Source organism: Haliotis rufescens, unplaced genomic scaffold (genome assembly GCF_023055435.1).
Source record: "Haliotis rufescens isolate VD_foot unplaced genomic scaffold, xgHalRufe1.0.p SCAF_1, whole genome shotgun sequence".
Lineage (NCBI taxonomy): Eukaryota > Metazoa > Mollusca > Gastropoda > Lepetellida > Haliotidae > Haliotis > Haliotis rufescens.
The window spans coordinates 71,430,997-71,452,278 of NW_025963779.1; the positions used below are offsets into that span (position 1 = coordinate 71,430,997).

Genomic DNA, 21,282 nt, shown 5'->3' on the forward strand with positions numbered 1-21,282 from the left:
AGATTATAAACAGAAAATTAGAAAACATGGAAAGGCATAATATCTTCGGACAGTAATACTGTATGAACTCTACAACCCTACAAGTAGATATCTTGCATTCCCTGGTACAGGGTTATTATCGGGGGAAGTAAATGTTAGAATGAGTGAGTTGGGTTTAACGCCGCTTTTAACAGTATTCCAGTAATATCGCGGGGTGTCAGCTTAGTGTGGGAGGAAAGCCCGAAGTGATGCAGGTCTCAGACGTTTACCACTTTGGTGAAACCCACGAGCACGGGTATGGTGCTGACAAACCTTGAAACATAATCGGGGCGAACCGGGATTCGAACCCACAATCATAGGTTTCTGGCGTGCCCAAGGGCCGCAACTATGCACAGCGAATCGCGGCGCCTTAGACGACTGGGCCACCCGTACCCCCAGTAAATGTTAGAATATTTTAATGATTAGTAAGATCCATCATAATGAAGGCTGTTAGCACGTAGAATTCTGTCATTACTCTGAACTCTAGCCATCTCACACGACAGTCAAAGTCTTTTAAAAAGAGAATCTCATCACAAATGGCTCTATTCGCAACTTGAACCATGGGCATGAGACTTCGAATGTCACAACTATCTCTCCGAAGATCATAGCTATGGAACATTCGTTTCATGTGTCACAAGTGGGGTGTACGGTATTTACGAGCTGAAAGTTTGTGTACGCCGCTTGACCTCTTGCCTTGTGGTACACAGGACCATTGACCTCGCAGCATCACGTACAGTCCTCTTCGGATTTCAATCTGTTGAATCGCAATATCACGTAGTAATGTTGGGCGATAAACCAGTAGCTCCTCTCGGCCAAACCATATGATCGAACTAAGACGCGCAACTTGCTGGAGAAATATTATCCTTCTAAGGACCTGCATTATTCTTTCCGTCATACAGATCAGAGTACCTGAAAAACACAATATTGCAATTTATCAACGCCTGATAATCATTGATCTCTAGTAGCGGCAGATAATTCAGGTCGCCTTCGTGGTTAACCATGTCTGGCTATGAACCCTGACTTGGATGTGTTCTTTTGAGTGTGTGAGGGTATCTGTAACGGCTAATAACTCAGGTCGCCTTCGTGGTTAACCATGTCTGGCTATGTACCCTGACACGGGCGTGTTCATTTGATTATATACGTGTTTAATCAATGGTGGGTGCGTGGGTGAGTGGGTGAGTGAGTGAGTGAGTGGGTGCGTGGGTGCGTGGGTGCGTGGGTGCGTGGGCGCGTGAGTGAGTGAGTGAGTGAGTGAGTGAGTGAGTGAGGTTTTCCGCCGTTTTGAACAAAACTATGTCAAGGAGTGTCAGCTTAACAGGTAATGAACGCCCAAAGTGTCGCTGGTTCAAAACGTCTACTTATTTAGGCAAACCCACGGACAAGGGTATTTTGCTGACAAAACAAGAATTATTATAGTGCGAATTTCAGTGATTCGAAGCTACGACAAAGACAACATGGCATTCCTAAGGGACGCAACTCTACTCTTCTCACTGTAGCACACGTCCACACGTCCCTTTGTAGTTTGTGTGTGGGTTGAGAGGCGCTCTTCCTTGTGATTTTATAGACGCTGGTTATCTATACTCACCACAGTCAGGGTATGTACAAACTCTCTATTCTGGGTATCTATACTCACTACAGTCAGGGTATGTACATACGCTCTATTCTGGGTATCTATACTCACTACAGTCAGGGTATGTACAGACGCTCTTTTATGGGTATCTATACCCACTACAGTCAGGGTATGTACAGACGCTCTATTCTGGGTATCTATACCCACTACAGTCAGGGTATGTACAAACTCTCTATTCTGGGTATATATACTCACTACAGTCAGGGTATGTACAGACGCTCTATTCTGGGTATCTATACCCACTACAGTCAGGGTATGTACAGACGCTCTATTCTGGGTATCTATACCCACTACAGTCAGGGTATGTACAGACGCTCTATTCTGGGTATCTATACTCACTACAGTCAGGGTATGTACAGACGCTCTATTATGGGTATCTATACCCACTACAGTCAGGGTATGTACAGACGCTCTATTCTGGGTATCTATACCCACTACAGTCAGGGTATGTACAGACGCTCTATTCTGGGTATCTATACCCACTACAGTCAGGGTATGTACAGACGCTCTATTCTGGGTATCTATACCCACTACAGTCAGGGTATGTACAGACGCTCTATTCTGGGTATCTATACTCACTACAGTCAGGGTATGTACAGACGCTCTATTATGGGTATCTATACCCACTACAGTCAGGGTATGTACAGACGCTCTATTCTGGGTATCTATACCCACTACAGTCAGGGTATGTACAGACGCTCTATTCTGGCTATCTATACCCACTACAGTCAGGGTATGTACAGACGCTCTAATCTAACTATCTATACCCACTACAGTCAGGGTATGTACAGACCCTCTATTCTGGGTATCTATACTCACTACAGTCAGGGTATGTACAGACGCTCTATTCTGGGTATCTATACCCACTACAGTCAGGGTATGTACAGACGCTCTATTCTGGGTATCTATACTCACTACAGTCAGGGTATGTACAGACGCTCTATTATGGGTATCTATACCCACTACAGTCAGGGTATGTACAGACGCTCTATTCTGGGTATCTATACCCACTACAGTCAGGGTATGTACAGACGCTCTATTCTGGCTATCTATACCCACTACAGTCAGGGTATGTACAGACGCTCTAATCTAACTATCTATACCCACTACAGTCAGGGTATGTACAGACCCTCTATTCTGGGTATCTATACTCACTACAGTCAGGGTATGTACAGACGCTCTATTCTGGGTATCTATACCCACTACAGTCAGGATATGTACAGACGCTCTATTCTGGCTATCTATACTCACTACAGTCAGGGTATGTTCAGACGCTCTATTCTGGGTACCCATACTCACTCTATTTTGGTCACCTCTTGGAACTTGCACTTCTGAATATCATCGTCCGGATCTAGATACGCCACATCGAGTTCAGTCTTGTAAACTGAAACAAGTTACATCACACAAACGTTTGTTCTTATCTTAAAATTATTCGTACGACTGATGTGCACGCGTATGGAGGTAATAGTCCATAGTTCGTCTCAGTGCCTATTTGAGAAGAGTAAGAGGAATTTTGTGAAGGATGTAAACCTACAACTTACGAACATTTTAAGGACGTTCGCCGGTCTAAATTAAGAGTATTTGACCTTGCCAATGAAAGGTTTTCCAAAGCCTTTATTATTTTACCTAACTGCTTTGTATTTGGCACTTTGAGCATTTGCTTATCCTCATATTCCCACTTTACTATAAAATTCATTATAGAATGATTGAGTAATCATTCGCAGTGTTCACAGTTTCGCATTTAGATATAATAAATGGTATATAATTTTAAACAATATTTTAATCACACATGGTTTATATATATAAGAAAGCTCCATGGCATACTGTGAACACTGCGAATGATTACTCAATCATTCTATAATATATTTTATAGTAAAGTGGGAATATGAGCATAAGCAAATGCTCAATATATATATAGCTATCTCCATAGCACATATTTCCTAGTCTGATACTTTGCTTTGCCAATCTTAACAACGTGCGCATTTACGGATTTCCCGTGATCAATTCCATTCCTTTTACTTTGCAGAATCAATACGCGACTATGTAGTAAAACGAGGATTTATAATCAGTGGATTTTGATTGATATATAATTCCTACCTTTGACGAACTAACATTAAACCTAAGACTCCTGGCGTCCACGCCTCATGTATTTGTGTACGGTGGCACTGGTGGGGCAGGACATACTAACCTTTTCGCGAACACCTGTTATCATCACTATGTAATAGTGATTCATAAACACATGCTATGGCACGGTCTAAATCGTACACTGGACTCAAATTGGCTACACTTTTCCCTTGTGTTAAGAAACTGTGCCTACTGCTTAAGAATGACATTTCACCTGGTATCATCACTATTTGTTAGTGATTAATAAACACAGTTTGAGTTGCGCAGTGATTACATGGTGGTAAGAGCAGACATCCTTAAAGATTCTAGAAAAATCATGGCAAGTGACACAAGAAATGGATTTCACACAACCGCGGACTTCGGCGTGACAACAATATCCTTTCCATAATAATATAAGAAATGTTTGTTAAAAGCAGAGTCCATAGTACGATTCCGACTACTAGTGTATCATAAGCATGTGTTTATGCAATCACAATCAAATAGTTATGATACCAGGTGTTCGAATAAAAGTGAGCGTATCTTGCCCCACCGGTGGCACCCCTCACAAACGCGTTGTTGAATTACAATATGGTTAAAACTATGTACTTTTGTAGGCTCCCTCTTCCTTCTTCCTGGACATGACGATGAAGGCGAGGACGAGGAGAACCAGTAGCACCACGAACAGGACCACTAGGATGATTACCCACAACGGGAAGGCCGCCGGTGCTACTACAATCGGTGCTGCAATGATAACACGAATTGACACATACATTTAGGGTAATACAATGACTGCTGATGTAGACACCATGTAAGTCTATGAGGTTGGTGGATTGACGATGTCAAATGTAACATCGTATGACAACTCTGATGCTCTGGAACTATGAAATAGTTTAAGATAGATAAAAAACACATTGGCAGGAAAAATGTATACGTACATATCTGAATAGCCCGAATGTCAAAAATACAGTTTCGCGTTAGCAACATGGCATTCGTATTAAATGGATGTATCTGCAACTTGCATATGTTATATTATTCTATACAACATTGACACGTGTTTCAAAATATGATACTCATACGTAAATCTATGTCTATGAAGCCTAAAGAATAATTTATTTATAGTCACTTTCCTTCTTTAAGAACTTCCAAAAGAAGCGTTATCAAGCATATTTGAAACCTTCAAACTTATAAAAGGGAGCCTGTCAGGAGACCCAAAACTACCTCAGAACGCACAGTAATCAACAGGCACAACAGAAGTACACACCTCGGGGAACACATCCAGTGGGTGAGTGAGTAGCCTATAGGTAGCTTTTAGCAATATTCCAGCCAATTCAAGACGTACGGACACCACGCCTGGACGCCACATGTACACATGTTGGGAATTGAACTCGACCTTAAAGGTACTATTAATTTGAGAGACATAAGTCACATGCTTGACATAGCAGACATGGTGACAGCATCCGATGTTCATATATACAAACCTGTCTCATCCTCTAGGACGACGTCAATGAATACACGGCGGGTTTCAAAGTCGTGATACAGCACTCCGGTGTAGGTTCCTTCTATCTGTTTGTACTCCTCATCGCTCAGACTTGTAGTGTTGATGTAGGTTTGTTTTGTGACGTCGTCGTAGACCACATGTGGCGGTAGTTCTGTGTAATACGTTTTATTCTTGAATTCCCATCTGTATCTGAGAGTCATCCCCGGGTCTGTGGTTCCCTGCACAGTGAGGTTCACCAGATCACCTTTCTTGATGCCCTGTCTGCGTGGAGGCTGTGTAGTCACGTTGATAGGCTCTAAAACATGATATAGATTCGTTCCATTGAATCATCACTTTATGAAACAACTGAACTGATTTTACCACATGCAATCAACTGTCATGGGTACAATTGGCTCTCATGTGGCTGTTTGTTATATGGTACAATCTTACTTTCAATCGGAGCGGTCGTGTAGCCTAGTGGTTAAAGCGTTCGCTCGTCGCGCCGAAGACCCTGGTTCGAGTCCCGACATGGGTACAATGTTTGAAGCCCATTTCTATTGTCCCCTGCCGTGATATTGTTGGAATATTGTTTAAAGCGGCGTATAACCAAACTCACTCACACACTCACTTACTTTCGATCGAGGTCAGTATCATATTGCTCTCACAGTTTCACTTGTGAACATTAGACGTGATAGTGCTTTATTAGAGATTTAAGAGAAATCTTCATTCTTTCGCGATAGGTTGATTGCTTTCACTTAACATAGCTATGTTATGTTGTGGGTAACAACCAAGATAACGTCCGATGAACTTTTTAATAAAAGAACATTTTACTTCATAGCTTTCATGAGATGTAGATACTTTGATGTCGGGGCTTTGACGTATGATGTGCAATTTTGCCATTGAATCCCTGTTATACTACATGAAGAATTCATTTAAGGAAAACGAATGATTGATTTTAGAGTTCATCTAGAGATCTAGAGATCTCACATATAATCATTGATAAGATATAATATTGATGGGATATCAAACGAGCTTTCCATTTCCTATCAAATTTAATTTCATTTGTGAGTAAATGAGTGAGTGAGTGAGTATGGTTTTATACTGCTTTTAGCAATACATAATAGCAACATAATATTCCAGAAATATCACGGCGAGGGAAACCTTGAATACTAGTATATAACATATATTACGTGAGAAACATGACAGAAAATTTAGTAGTTTATTAGCTGCGGTATGACTTGTTAGTCTATGTAGGGAAAACACATTTTCATGAACCAAGATATGAATTTTTGATAAAAAAAAATTCGTTAAATAAATTTTGAATTTGTCATATCTTAAAAAACATTGTTTATAACTAAAAGGCCAATTTGTAATGCCATTTTTTGTTTTTATATCATTAATTCGATTTACTGATTTTTGATATAATAAAATAACACATATAAAGTAAAAAGCGCCTCAATTCAGTCAGAAGGGTATTACCTACCTATGACATTGAGACAACCGTTAGCAAACTCGGAGCCCATCGAGTTGGCTACCCGACATTGAATGCACATAATGTCATCTGGCTTGGTCAGGTCTGTCACGGTGAGAACACGACCATGGTCGCTGAATTGGATCTTTCCGTTACCTGCGGCAAATGCAAAAATGTGTTTACTCAGCACTATACATGGACGAAGACTTTTCATATCCTTCATCTCAGTATTTCATTCTTTACTTTCATACTTTACATTGTCGTACCTCTCGACTCAATACGTTTTGATACTGTCTGAATGCAAAAATAGGATCTCGTTCTATTGCAGAAAATATATAATTTCAACATACTAGCATGATGTCACTCATCACACATTTCACGTATGAATATTCTGCATGCATGCATACATATTTTTCATACGTATGTACTATCAACAACTATCAGCATTACGTAAAAAAAAGGTGTCGTGGCCAAAAACTGCAATGACCTTACCCAATAATCTATATTTCGGAGTGTTAATGTTTCGCTTAGTACTTCCTAATTTTTAAAGTACAAGCTCGAACTCTGGAAGTGAAATACTCTTATGTGTGATAATCCAACTATAGAAAATAATCTGGACCTGGAGGATTGTTCATATCGATCTTCACCCCATTCTTGTACCACACAGGGGCACTCGGCTCATTCTCCGCACGAGCCGAACGAGCCTTGCAGGTGAAGGTGGCATCTCGACCTTCGGGGATAGTCTGGTTGTTAATGCCCTGTACCCAGATAGGACCAGCTGCAACATGGTATATGATGATTAAGTTTACAACACCAACCTTCATCCCTGCCACCATCCTCATCAACGGCCCGTCCCCCCGAAAAAGCCCCCAAACAAACAAACAAAACAAAACATATCCACTAGTATCCCCAGAAACATATCCACAATCACCCATTATCCCCACAAGCATTTCCACAATTGTCCCACCAACGACCTCACAAACATCCCGAAAAACATCCACACAATCATCCCTACAAACGACCCGTACAAACACATACGCAATCACCTCACCATTATCCCGACAAACATATTCAACAAAATCCACAGAAACATATCCACAATCATATCCGCCCAAAGTACACATAAACGTCCCCCATAACATCCTTCGATAGTCCCACCAACATCCCAACACCCACACAAACATACACACAATCATACCCACAATCATCGCACCAACATCCCAACAAACACATAAACGAACATCCCCACAAACATATCTACAATCATCCCACAAACATTTCCACCGAATGAGATCCACAATCATCCCACCAATATCCGCACAAACATATTTACAATCATCCCACAAACATCCCCACCGATAACCGAAGAATGAGATCGGCAATCATCCAAACCAATATCCGCACAAACATATCTGACAACACTCTCACAAACATATCCACAATCATTCCATCAACACCTCCATCAACATCCACACATACATCCCAATAAACATTTCAACAATCCAAACAGCCCCATCCATCCAACTTCTCCACAAAGATATCCACAATCAACCCATCAACAACCTCACAAACATCCCGAAAATACATCCACGCAATCATATCCACATTTCCCCCCACAAACGTCGACAAAAATATATCCACAATCACCTCACCATCATCCCCACAAACATATATTACCAGAAACATATCCACAATCATAACCGCCCAAAGTACACAGCCACATCCCCCAAAACACACCCACATTTGTCCCCAAATCCCTACAAACATATCCACAATCACACACACAGTCATCGCACCAACATCCCAACAAATATACCAACAATCACACCCACAATCATCGCACCAACATCCCAACAAATATATCCACAATCTTCAACAAACATCCCAAGAAAGATATCCCCACTCATCCCACCAACATTCCAATAAACACATCTACAATCAACCCAGCTACATCCGACCAACATCCCCACCAGCATCCCTACAAACGTCCCCTCCAACATATCCACCTTCATCCCCACAAACATTTCCACTAACATCCCTACAAACATTCACAATTCACAATTTGGAACATCCTACACAGATCTCCCACACCACTGCTGCATCCAACACATTAACACCCTCCCAGAGACACTAAACCCTGCCATTCTCGAAGACATCACGGTGACAGTAAATGCTTGAAATGGAACAAACACATTTTGTGTTGTGGAATAGCTCATGACAACCTACATGTTACGTTCAGGAAGATGATGTCTTCGACAGAAATAGAGCTGTCCCCCTTGCATCTATAAATGCCTTCATCATCATCTGTTAGGTTAACAATCTGCAGTTTCATGTTGTTCTTGTCAAGTTTGTACTTCTTGTTGGTCGTGATGGGCCCTCTCCGCGGGTCATACCAATGGACAGACGGGATAGGGCTTCAGGTACAGAAAATTGGCATAAAATACATTACACTTCTTCGTAAAATCACAGCCTGCAAAAGAGCTCTATTTCAGATCATTATAAGCACATGGACGACACAGTCGTGTACAAATATATCAATGATGAAAGCAACTATGCTGCATTTATCCCTATTCCTATTTCCTATTATCCCGATTTCGATGTCCACGTTATTGATGTTGCTTTACTTTTCATTTATATTATTATTATATAATATAGTATTAGGTTAAAGTAACTATTATCGTGTAAATTTTATGATAAATGACAGATTAAAATGACAAATGAAATGATAAAATGGAAGCTATGGCTGTACAATTTGTACTTGATTGATGCAAGTGTCTCAAGTTTGCTGATGGCAATCTTATTTCTTTGGATTTCTATGGTTTCTCGAAGTTTTGATTAATCCTATCGTAATTCCTGATTTGGTGTGCGTCAAGAGCCTGTTCCACTCACTCCATGTTAATGTATGGAAACTACACCAGTCCTATAGAATGTTACGGAACTGTTAACACTTACTGTCCACTGAAAACACACTCCAGTTCTGCTTTTTGGCCTATGAGGAACTGGGGATCGGCGGTCTTAAACACATTTTTCGGAGGCACTTGGGGTTTAACTGAAATTATAAACCAAGATGGTTCAGAAACAGGTCATAAAGAAACAGATCCTCAAGAAGGGGAGCACAAAATGTATGTTACCCCAAAGTTTACATAAACGTTATTAATGAGGAAGTCCAGCATTTCACATATTGTTTTGTCAGTAAACTACAGATTGAATTTGGATAACAGCTGCCTGGGACAGAATGGGTTAATTCCAATTCTGTTTCCTCTTTTTCAGTTTGTGCGTTTTACCAATGGTTCCTGTTCTCTTTTGTCCCATTTATTGGCATATTCTTCGACAACATCAATAATAAGTTGTGATCTCCATTTGTAGGAGGCTACTCACGATATTTTGGTCCATATTTGATATAACTGACGAAGGATGCTATTGTCAACAATAGCGAAGCCACCTGTGATTATATGACCAACAGGTTGATAGCAGTATTGTGAGTCTTGGCAGCCACAAGTTGTGGAATTAACATCAAGAGCTGCCAAGTCCACGTTCTGCAACACGTTTCTATAATTGCATATGAATGCGTTTATCATTCACTATCAAATGAAAGAGAGGCAAGCTGAGGGTATGGTACCACTTATAAATATATCAAAACTCCATGTTTTACTGCAATAAGTGTGCTATTGTTTTTAATAGAGCAGCTTTGTCTGATATGTTATCAAATGTGAAATCATACTAAATCGTATACAACTGTTACACTGAATGGACTGATTCAAATGGGTTCGCATATTCTCACCTTCTACTCGTTTAAGTGTCAGCTTCTTTGGGCTGCCAAGTTGGATATTATCGCGATTGTCATTGTACATGGCGCACTTGTATATATCAACACCAGTCTGGTCTTCCACTTCCAAGAAGATAAAATGCAGGGTTCCTTTGAATTAAAAATTTACGCTATTATTCATATATACATAATTTTTATATATATTGTAAATGATTAGGCGTGGAAGCTCTGAATTAGTGTGTCCTTAACGAAAGCTTTATAGAGCACACCGACCATAACATCCTGACATAATGCCTGTTGGTTATGATGGGGAGTCATGGTGGTTCTGTTAAAACATTGGGCTACAACGGTTCTGCTTGCTCTACATGCTCTGCTGACTGTCTCCGTCACGAGGCTGTAATTTAACATTTAAAGGAGCTGAATGTCGTTTTGTGATGATTTAAAACAACAGTTAGCTTCAAACTTAGGCGCTGCATTAAACAACTCCCCTCCGCCAAAAAAACGCAGAACGTGAGACCTTCTGTGATCACTTTTCGGGTGCTTGTGTATCGTCAGTATGTTGCATTATGTACTTTAGCTGTACCAGTATCAGCTGGCGGTGGTCCAGAGTTGGACCCATTGTGATCCTTGGTCGGTCTGCACCATGCACGTGCTTGTGGGTTTCATCAAAGTTGTACGAACAAAGTCCCATTGGGCCTTCTTCCCAAACAAACACAAACATATCCGAACTATTGCTGTAATCACACTACACTACACTACAAATTACCCCCAAGTCTACATGATAACAACAACATACATCAAGAATCAGCAGAATGCAGTGATACCTTTATCGTCAATATAGATTCTTTTGCTTTCTTTAACTTGTTCCTGGGTGCCATCTGTTCTTTGTCGGAACCACGTGAAGCGTGCTGGAGGAACGCTCTCTGGAACATCCCCACACTCGAGGCTGGCATATTGCCCCTCCGACTTGATTATGGGTGTAGGTGGGACGCCGCTGCCAGACCAACTTTCTAGAACTAGAAACAGCACCAGTATGATGATGTCAAACACAGGCGATATTAAATGATGAGAAGGACCTTTATATCATTACCATAGGATTGTTTTGTGTATTGTTATTATTTAACAGATCTCCCAATTGTAATTGTGGACTATTCCAGTGTATTGAAAGGTGTAAACCCAAGAAGGTAGGGATACAGATGTTCAAGAGTCGAAAATCAAAATATTTTCAAAAGTAATACAGCTTATATGTCATATTGTGAATTTCAGAAAATACATAACTCATGAATAATATCTTCGGCTTTGAAGATATACCGTGGCTGCACTGTTGTTTTAACAGGCATTGAAAATATATGTTTTCTAATGATGCTCTAATGATGCTATAATTAAGTTGAAAGGGTTAATAGCACTGTGTAACTATGCTTCCTCGTGATGTCTTATAATTAAGTTAAAAGTGTTAAAGTAAAATAATTTTAAAAAATAAATCACGTTACACCGGTGTCCTGAAAACTGATCATTATGTGAATATGGAAGGGTTACGATTAAGGGGTTCGATGAGAGGGCGACACGTAACTGGGCAGCGTCAAATATCATGTTTATCAAGAAAGAAGAGAAGTATTTCCAAACACTAAACTGAACAACTAGAACCCGTATATGAGTTAATGGTGTTTATCGCATATATTGGTCAGTTTGTATGTTTGAACAAATGATACAAGTTCAGTATGACCATTGTGTCTCTTAACGGGAAACCAATATGGGTCATCTTGACTTTCGATGTCAATTCAGCCTTTAACAAATTGATGAATTATTCTATTGGAGTGGTTATTATTCTGCATTGACAATTTATTTCACATTGTTTCACCATAGATAGCCTTGAACATATACTGATGGTATATACAACTCTTTACAAAACCTGTGATGGGTGACTACACAGCCACAGAATGAATACAGCCATAATCAGTCACAGAAAATATACACGTGACTCTACGCTGACACAATAAACAAATTCGTGGAAAAAGTTGGGCTTATGACTATGCACTGACAGAATTAACAGAACCATACACATCCTTGGACGTGTGACTTCACATTTGGACCAGTGAGGCCTCTCACTGTATTTGTAAACGCTCTGATTAAAAAACAGCATCAATAAAAGCCTAACTTCTCTCACGAAAGTTTAAACGATAAACCTGTTTACAGACAGGCATACTTAGACTGCATCCAACTGTTCCCACTATGAACTTGCTATTGATGCAGTTGACCAATATGCTGCACTGAATATGTAATTAACTAAAAGCTGAAACATTATTTTTTCATCCTGATAAGAGAAATTAGTCAGTAATTGTCAGTAAACAAACATTAAATTGTCCTACTATAATGTGGAGTTCCCCAGGGTTCTGCTTTTGGTCGCTATTTATTCTGTACAACAGTCAGTTCCAAAAAAACGGATAAATGAGTTTCCCCTGCCATACCTTTATAGCCCCATGAATCTCACAATAAATGCTATGATATTACATTATATTCCAAATCACTGGTATAAAGCCTTCAGTTCAGAAGGTTCAATAGGATGTTATAGTTTAGTTTTGGTACGTTCAAACATACCTAAAGTCGAAGGCATCAAAGTTGCAGGTAATGCACTACACAATCAAAGGGGAATAACTCACCGATTTGTGTTAGGGTTGTAACGGGTGACATGGCTAACGGGTTCACTTCCGAACCAACATTATTCTCCACTGCACACTGATACTCCCCCTCCTCTCTGTCTGTGAAGCTGGGTATAGTCAGGGTGCCGTTAGTGCTGTCTACTTTTATATACTCGTTTGTCGATTTAACCTCGTCTCTTTTGAAGTACCATTTGTATCTGTAAATAGAACGGATTTAGAGGTCATATCACAATACATTTTTAACAACCGTTGTTTCAATGCAAGATTATTTAACGTGATAGCTCTCTTGTTATCTCTTACAAGCCATAGCCTGTGATAAGGGTTATTTTGCTCACGTGGGTCTGGGGTTTCCCTCTGCCGTGCAGGGGAGAACAACCTCCGATTTGTGTTTGATGTAATCCTTCGTCTGGGCGTCCGGTTTAGTTATGTATGGTGGTATTCCTATGAAAATAGTAAATATAATAATGAAGAGAGGTAAAATAATATACAGATGAATTTGGCGGGAATGAAAGGATTATCCGTATTTCAAAGAATACTAGTGAGTGAGTGAGTGAGCGAGTGAGTGAGTGAGAATAGTTTAACGCCGCTTTTAGCAATATTCCAGCAATATCACGGCGGGGGGACACCAGAAATGGGCTTCACACATTGTACCCATGTCGGGAATCGAACCCGGGTCTTCGGCGTGACGAGCGAACGCTTTAACCACTAGGCTACCCGACCGCCCCTAAAGAATACTAGTATATGAGGATATGCCATGTAATTAGATAATCCTCAGGAAATAATGGAATTATATGTGCCCATTGAATTGACGAGGGGTTTTCCACATTTCACAATGATGGTAACATCATGGTAACTAAGCTGAAACCTTCAACGCTAGTCATGTATGTATGTATGTATGTATGTATGTATGTATGTATGTATGTATGTATGTATGTATGTATGTAAGGGGGCACGGGTGGCCAAGTCGTCTAAGGCGCCGCGATTCGCTGTGCAGAGTTGCGTCCCTTGGGCACGCCCAAAACCCATGACTGTGGGTTCGAATCCCGATTCATGTATGTCTGTCTACACATGTATGTTTGTCTACACCCATGTGTCTGTTTTCAACTTGAAATCTACCTGTGTATGTACGTTTGTATACCCCTCTCTGCATGTCTTCATATGCCTGTATAACTATTGTGTAACATGTATGTCTGCCTACAGCTACCATGATCTGTAAATAAAGCGAAAAAGGCCTTTCCACATCCAATAGAAATCTCGATTGTACGATTCCGACTATAGCATGGGAATGTGTTCATGAAGCACTATCAAATAGTAATGATACCAGGTGTTCGCGAAAAGTTGAGCGTACCCTTTCCCTACGGTGGTATTCGTCACAAACACATGCAAAGGCATGTCAATTGTTCAAATGAAAAAATACGGGAACATATGGTACAAGTCAAAATAAGGAATTGCATTTGACATCATTTTTGTCACTGATGAGTGAAATTTGGAAATATCTACCATAAACCTTTCGAAAGCTTTACTGAGGCCTTGAATGTTCTAACCTAAATCAAACATCGTATGGCGCTTTTTGAAATTTTCGTAGAAAGAGCATGCTCGATTGTATCTCAAAAGTTGTGAAATGTAAACACCAAAGGCTGGCGCTACTGGAATATAGCTCGACATAAGGGAAAGTTGACTATTAGATAATGAAGTCATCCCTTTTGTCTTAAGTAATATCAGTGGCAGTAGAAACTATTGTAGGTGTATTTGTTATAATTGTCAGGAAGTGAGTATAGTTCTTTACTCATTGCTGTTGTAAACATACATTTATATGCCGATGAAGGAGTAAGCATATACTCCGAAACGTTGTGTTCCTCATAATGAATAAGTTGACATCTATATATTCTCTTTCTTAGAGAAAAAGGTTGTTATAAAATATAATACCCTAGCCAATACGTTTAGCACAGTAACACCAGTCGCAAGTCAGTAAAAGATAAAAACTGCCCCACAATAACGTACTGGCGAAACTAAGATTCAACCTGACCACCCAGTAACAGAACGGTCCGTCAAGGTCTGGCGATTCATGATGATCATTACACTCGATAGCGCCGAGGTTCTTTAACGAGACGTGCGGACCTCGGTGAAGACAACCACCCCTAGCTAGCAGGGAAAACTGTTCGCTCCCGGAACTGAATCGAACCGTGCTTTCTAAAATATGGATAAAACAAATAGCACACAACCTACTAAACCGATTTTGGACATGCAGGTACGAAAATAAAGTGCCACAGGTACCATTAAACATTTACAACCAGATATGTACAATGAGTAAGGTGGGAAAAATGACTACAAATATATGAGAAATATCAACTGTGTTCTAGGTAACAGACTAGGGATTAGCAGTGCCATGGACCGTGAACTTTGTTGTCTTAAGCTGTAGGGGAAATGGGGTGTAGGGGTTTTGGGAGGTTACCATCACACTACGGCATGTAAATCAACGTTACGTAAACACTTTCAATACATGAAGAAGCTTGCATACACATATGAGATAACGACATATGTCAAATCGACACACATATGATAAGAAAACAAAAAACAAATGCAAGAGAATAAAATATACAGACAACAAATTCGCTAGCGACAGCTTAATGAGCACGAGAAGGGAGGCGCTAGGATCACTGTACCGTGACGAACTGGGTTTTACGATCCGGTACCAGACACATTACATTAATTACAAAAATGTTAAACATATCTTACTCTGAGACGTGACACTGGATACTGCGGCCAGCAAACAGACGAGGGAGAAGACGGGTGTCATTGTTACTCTTAGCCCCGCCAAGGACAGTGTCCCACACAGGCAGTCTGTAAACAGTACATAGAAGTGAAACTTGAGTAACAAACATTATTAAGACATACGTTATAGTTGTTGCTAAGCAGTTACATATATGCATCTTAACATAAAGCAATTGTCTTATTTGTAATATTTAAATACAGATAGCAAATTGAGATGCTAAAAATGGTTGTAGACAAAACATTACAGTGTTTTCCCGATAACGCACAATGCATACATGAATGTGCCAGTGGCCTTCACCAATACATTTGAATGAAAACAGTTAATACAGTAAACTACGGTTATAACGAACACGTTTATAACGAACTGACGGATATAACGAACTAACTTTTTAGTCCCGACTGTTTGATGTAGTTATGGTGTATATATGCTTATTACGGTTAATTTACGGAACGAATTACGGTTATAACGAACTAAAATTAGTAGTCCCTTTGAGTTCGTTATAACCGTAGTTTACTGTATATACACATGAAAAACGTTAACGACCGCGTACTATACATTGCCATATGTGATACCGTGTTGGGATCTAATCCTGTATTTATTTTCCGACCGAAATTGTTTTTGTTTAAAAGTGACATACACATATAGAAATATAGAGGCACTGTACTACACTAAATCTTCAGTTATGTGCTTGCTGTTGCTGGGCCATTGTGTAGGAATAGTAGGTAGCATCCTGGACAGAAGGTGGTTCACTATATCACACGCCTCTCTAGTGATGAAATCAACATCTATTTTTAACCCAGTTTATTTTACCCTCTCAGAGTCCTGTAATGATATATTACAATTTCCTCGGATAGTGAGTAGAGGGCATGTCCAACAATTGAAACAAATATTTATCTCCAACGTCCTCCTCATACCACATGGAGTTGATAGTTTTACGCCCCACAAACGTTTACAAGCATAACCATGAACTGTCTTCGTTCATATATCATATATCAGAACCCCCCACTAGTTTAAGAGAGGTGCCTACTACCAATGGCAAATTCTGTTTGTAATTGCCCCGAATGTGAAAGGAAACCGTCCTAATAAAGATACCTCCGGGTCAATGAAACAGGGGTATGGAGTGATGTATATTTGTATTGATGCAAGTGTTCCCACAGTAATCGCTGGGAAACCGGAATATCTTGAATGAACGGGCTTGACTAATTTCCGTAACAGGTTAATTTCAATAACATTTGGCGTAAATGAAAGGATTTCCGTATTACATAAGGAAACGGCAGTTTTGAATACTAGTATATGAGTATATGCCATGTTATTAGACAATCCTCAGGAAATAATGGAATTATATGTCATGTAACAATGTAACAATGTATGTATGTATGTATGTATGTATGTATGTATGTATGTATGTATGTATGTATGTATGTATGTATGTATGTATGTATGTATGTATGTATGTATGTATGTATGTATGTATGTGATCTATGTAAACGTTTGAGTGTTTGACGTAAAGAGACAGATAAATAACTCGGCTACAAAGTGTAAGTTATGTACATAAGCAATAAAACCCTTTCAATATCCAATAGAAATCTCTGCATAAAGCTGAGTCGATTGTACAATTCCGACTATATCATGAGCATGTGTTTATGAATCACTATCAAATAGTGATGATACCAGGTGTTCGCGAAAAGGTAAGCGTATCCAATAGAAATCTCGATTGTACGATTCCGAGCATATCATAAGAATGTGTTCATGAATCACTATCAAATAGTAATGATAAATAGTAATGATAAATAGTAATGATAAATAGTAATGATAAATAGTAATGAAGAAACACGGGAACATATGGTACAAGTAAAAAAAGGGAAATGCATTGGACATCAGTTTTGTCACTGATGCGTAAAATTTGGAAATGTCCTCCACATGTCTACCATTAAACTTTTTGAAAGCTTTACTGAGGCTTTGAATGTTATAACCTTGATCAAACAATTTCCGAGCAAGCGTCACATGACGTTCTTTGAAATCATGGCAGAAAGAGCATGCTCGATTGTATCTAAAAGGTTGTGAAATGTAAACAGCAAAGGCTGGAGCTGCTAGAATATCGCTCGACATAAAATAAAGTTGTCTATTGGAAAGTTGACGTCATCCCCCATGTCACACTGTCTTGTGGAGAGTGTTTTGTCACTGAATCCTAGATCTAAATATGAAGCAGATGAGGCGGTCTCACTGGTCTCCCTTTTTTTAGTTCACAGTGGGAAAATCAGTGAATTTGCTATTTGATTGTTATTGAACGACATCAGATCATCGATATACCAGAACCTTGTTTCGCAAAGAATCAGATCCGCAAGAAGGGGAACACAATTGGTGCCTATGTGAATGACTTCTTCTTGACTAAAAGTCTTACCACCAAATAAACACGGGAAACATTTTGAACAGGTCCGAACCTTGGTGTTCTTGTAAACGATAGAGGGTAAGTTCTTTGATGATGTCCAAGCTACAGCTCAAGGTTTGAAGAGAGAGCTAGGCTGGGAAGCATGTCCGTGACGTAGTCAACACAGCTCACTCGCCTCATTGTGTGTCATTGTACACCGGCGTCATGAATCGCTTTCCACACTGTCGATCTCTACTTAGTCTGTTCCAGGCTTGACCTTGAAAGAACACTGTGATGTAGGTGTAACGTTACCGATTATGATGTGAAATACACGCATATTGGGTTCATATATCTTTGTGGACACAAAACTGCTATGGAAAACGAAGTTTCATGGCATGGTCCATTCCAGCTCAGTAAGCAGTGGCGATCATATGTGGCGCAGCTTTCGTTTTCCTGTTGAGGCGTATTCCTATGTTCAATATAATCCCTAGACCGCGTCATTGCTTCACATGGCAGGTTACCAGCTTCACTATCATAGTTTCAGGTGCTCTGTCTTTAACAGTGACAATGGTTGAGTATAAAAGCCGTAAGCGGATCCCCTCATCCCATTGTTTTACATCAGTTCTTCTACATGTCACTACTGGGGCTGCGAGTCGACCCGTTAGAAAAATCTCCAAATGTGCGACATAGGATTTACTTTTTTTAGTACGATTTTTACTATTATTTTTTTTAATTATTACCAATTGGAGATTTAGAAGTGCACTTTAAATCATTTGCAAACCTTTCTGATGGGTCGGCCCGAAGTCCCTTGTTGTGCCATCACTGACTTTCTGTGATCCATTCATATAATTTCCCCCACTATTTAGCATTTTACGCCCAGTGGAATTTGTTTCGACAGATTATGGAGACTGATAATCTCTGGTTTTGACATTTTGTTTTACGATTATAGAACTTTTATATGAATAACATCACTTGCGATATCTGCGTTGTGTCACACGGTGGGCCGATGACTTGCAGAGTTGTGCCCCTTAGACGTCCCAGAATCCTATGTTCGTCAGTTCGAATATCAGTGTGATACCCATGCACCTGGGTTTCAGAAAAGAGGTAAACAGCCAGGACCTGCTTCAGTTTGTGTTTCCCCCCTCCACCATCAAGTTGACACGATAACTGAAATACAGTTCAGCATGGCCCCTGACCAAACTCACTCCCACATAGGGTAATATAAACTATTTATGTAAAGTGGTAAAGATGACAGTAGGTTATGTCTATCGGCTATATAGAAGTAACGGAGGTATCTTACCTGTATAGACGGTTGGGTTCTGGGTAGGATTTTCTCCTATACATGCATCATGTTATACTAATATCTGTGCGTCTGGCACCCAGTTATTATGATAGATACAGTCGTCCCTGCATGCTTGATGTGTCATCATACCAAAGTGCGAAGTGCATTTATACTTCAAATATTTCCTGCTGTCGTTGAAAGCGTGTTGGTAACAAACAAAGTTGACAAAGGGACTTCATGAGCTAACTGTTTACGACCGGTCATCAAATAAAGCTGTCTTAGCAGAATGCGGAAGGTTACTCATAATTTTAAACTATTTGATATGTTATACATGTTTGCTTTGACAACCAGATACACGATACTCTATACGATTTTATTGCATACTTAAACGTTACGATGGCGACCTAAACTGAGCCTCAGCTGTCAAGGATATTCTTTTTTCCCATGTATTTGCCTATGGGTAGATATCCCTAAAAATGTTTAAGCAACGATGTAAATATACGTATTGCCAAGAGTGAGTGAGTGAGTGAGTGAGTGACACACTTTGGACACTTTTTCAGAGTGATATGACGGCGTGGATGTTTTATATGATGAAGAACTGATCCTTTTGGGGAAATAATTAGAACGTAAGATGAGAAACCAAAGAGCATCATCGGGGAGATGTGGGATACAATAACCAGACCGCGGTACGACTTAGTGTAAGCAGCATAATACAGCATCATATAGAGTGAGGGAGCGTACAGGGATTTACGCCGTTTCAGTAACATTCCAGAAAAAGCCAAAATTATATCGTACCACGTTGGACATGTTCCTATTTCTTACTCTAGTTTTGACGATCCATAGTACACATGTACCTCTACCTCAGCTCAAAGGTCTATATTCGAAGTATGTGGGGTCTAAGGAATACCCCCAAGGACGCTTTGTTTTATTGCAAATGGCTACAAAATATACTAAAGATTAATAACATTTAGCAGTAATTCGCTAAATGGGTTTATAGGCAGCATTTTTGTCATCCCATCATTTACTCACTCTATAAGCACTTCTACTTTCCGTGTGATATAACAGGCAGAATTGACCTTGCACATGTAATCCCCCATTTACTTCCGTGTTCATCAGCAACCGGCAATTACGTCACTTCCGTCCTTCCACGTCAGCAACATCTCAAGCAACATAAGTCATATTTTGTACAATTGTTCTTGTATATATCACTGTTCATCCAATAAACTAGGTGCGATGGGCATGATGCAGGCGTGAAAGCACATTTATAAAAAAAAACAACGCTTGGTTCTAGGCTGCTGCTTCTACAGGTTACACACAACCAAATGTTTTCCCATAGACTTCTATAGTAACGTTATATTTTAAAAAAAAATAACTAAGCATTCAACAGCTATTACCTGTACGCGTGTGCACAGTTTGGCCTTAGGGCAGCAATAGAAAAGAAAAATGACTAGCTTAGCCAGCTCCTTTTCCGAGTACAGGAAGCTAAACACACCACCCCCAGTTTCGCACCAAATGTCACCTACTTGACAATAGCTGTCATCATGTTGAAAAAGACAGTACTAAATATAGAAAAACATGGTCAGTTTTAATAACTGGATGGATGCACATTTGAAAGACATAAAAATCTTACAGAATATCCTCCAATCACAGCCTGCAGATATCACTCGATCTGCACTGAAGGCTGTCCAAACTGGTTCTGATTTGGTGTAGTAGAACCTACAGCGGCAGTCCAAATCT

The 21,282-nt window shown here is 39.9% G+C and overlaps 1 protein-coding gene across 1 annotated transcript; it reads right to left on the minus strand.

Annotated features, from left to right (window-relative positions):
- Positions 1 to 318: 318 nt before the first annotated feature.
- Positions 319 to 19,674, minus strand: LOC124139701 (neural cell adhesion molecule L1-like). Its single transcript, XM_046506976.2, has 14 exons — positions 19,564 to 19,674; positions 15,859 to 15,963; positions 13,458 to 13,563; positions 13,123 to 13,319; positions 11,290 to 11,481; positions 10,481 to 10,615; positions 9,652 to 9,748; positions 8,926 to 9,113; positions 7,319 to 7,477; positions 6,712 to 6,855; positions 5,230 to 5,544; positions 4,358 to 4,492; positions 2,948 to 3,032; positions 319 to 927 (listed from the first exon to the last, which is right to left on the minus strand). Exons 2-14 carry the CDS (start codon positions 15,917 to 15,919, stop codon positions 885 to 887), a joined length of 1,857 nt encoding a protein of 618 aa, XP_046362932.2. The 5' UTR covers positions 15,920 to 15,963; positions 19,564 to 19,674; the 3' UTR covers positions 319 to 884.
- Positions 19,675 to 21,282: the final 1,608 nt, after the last annotated feature.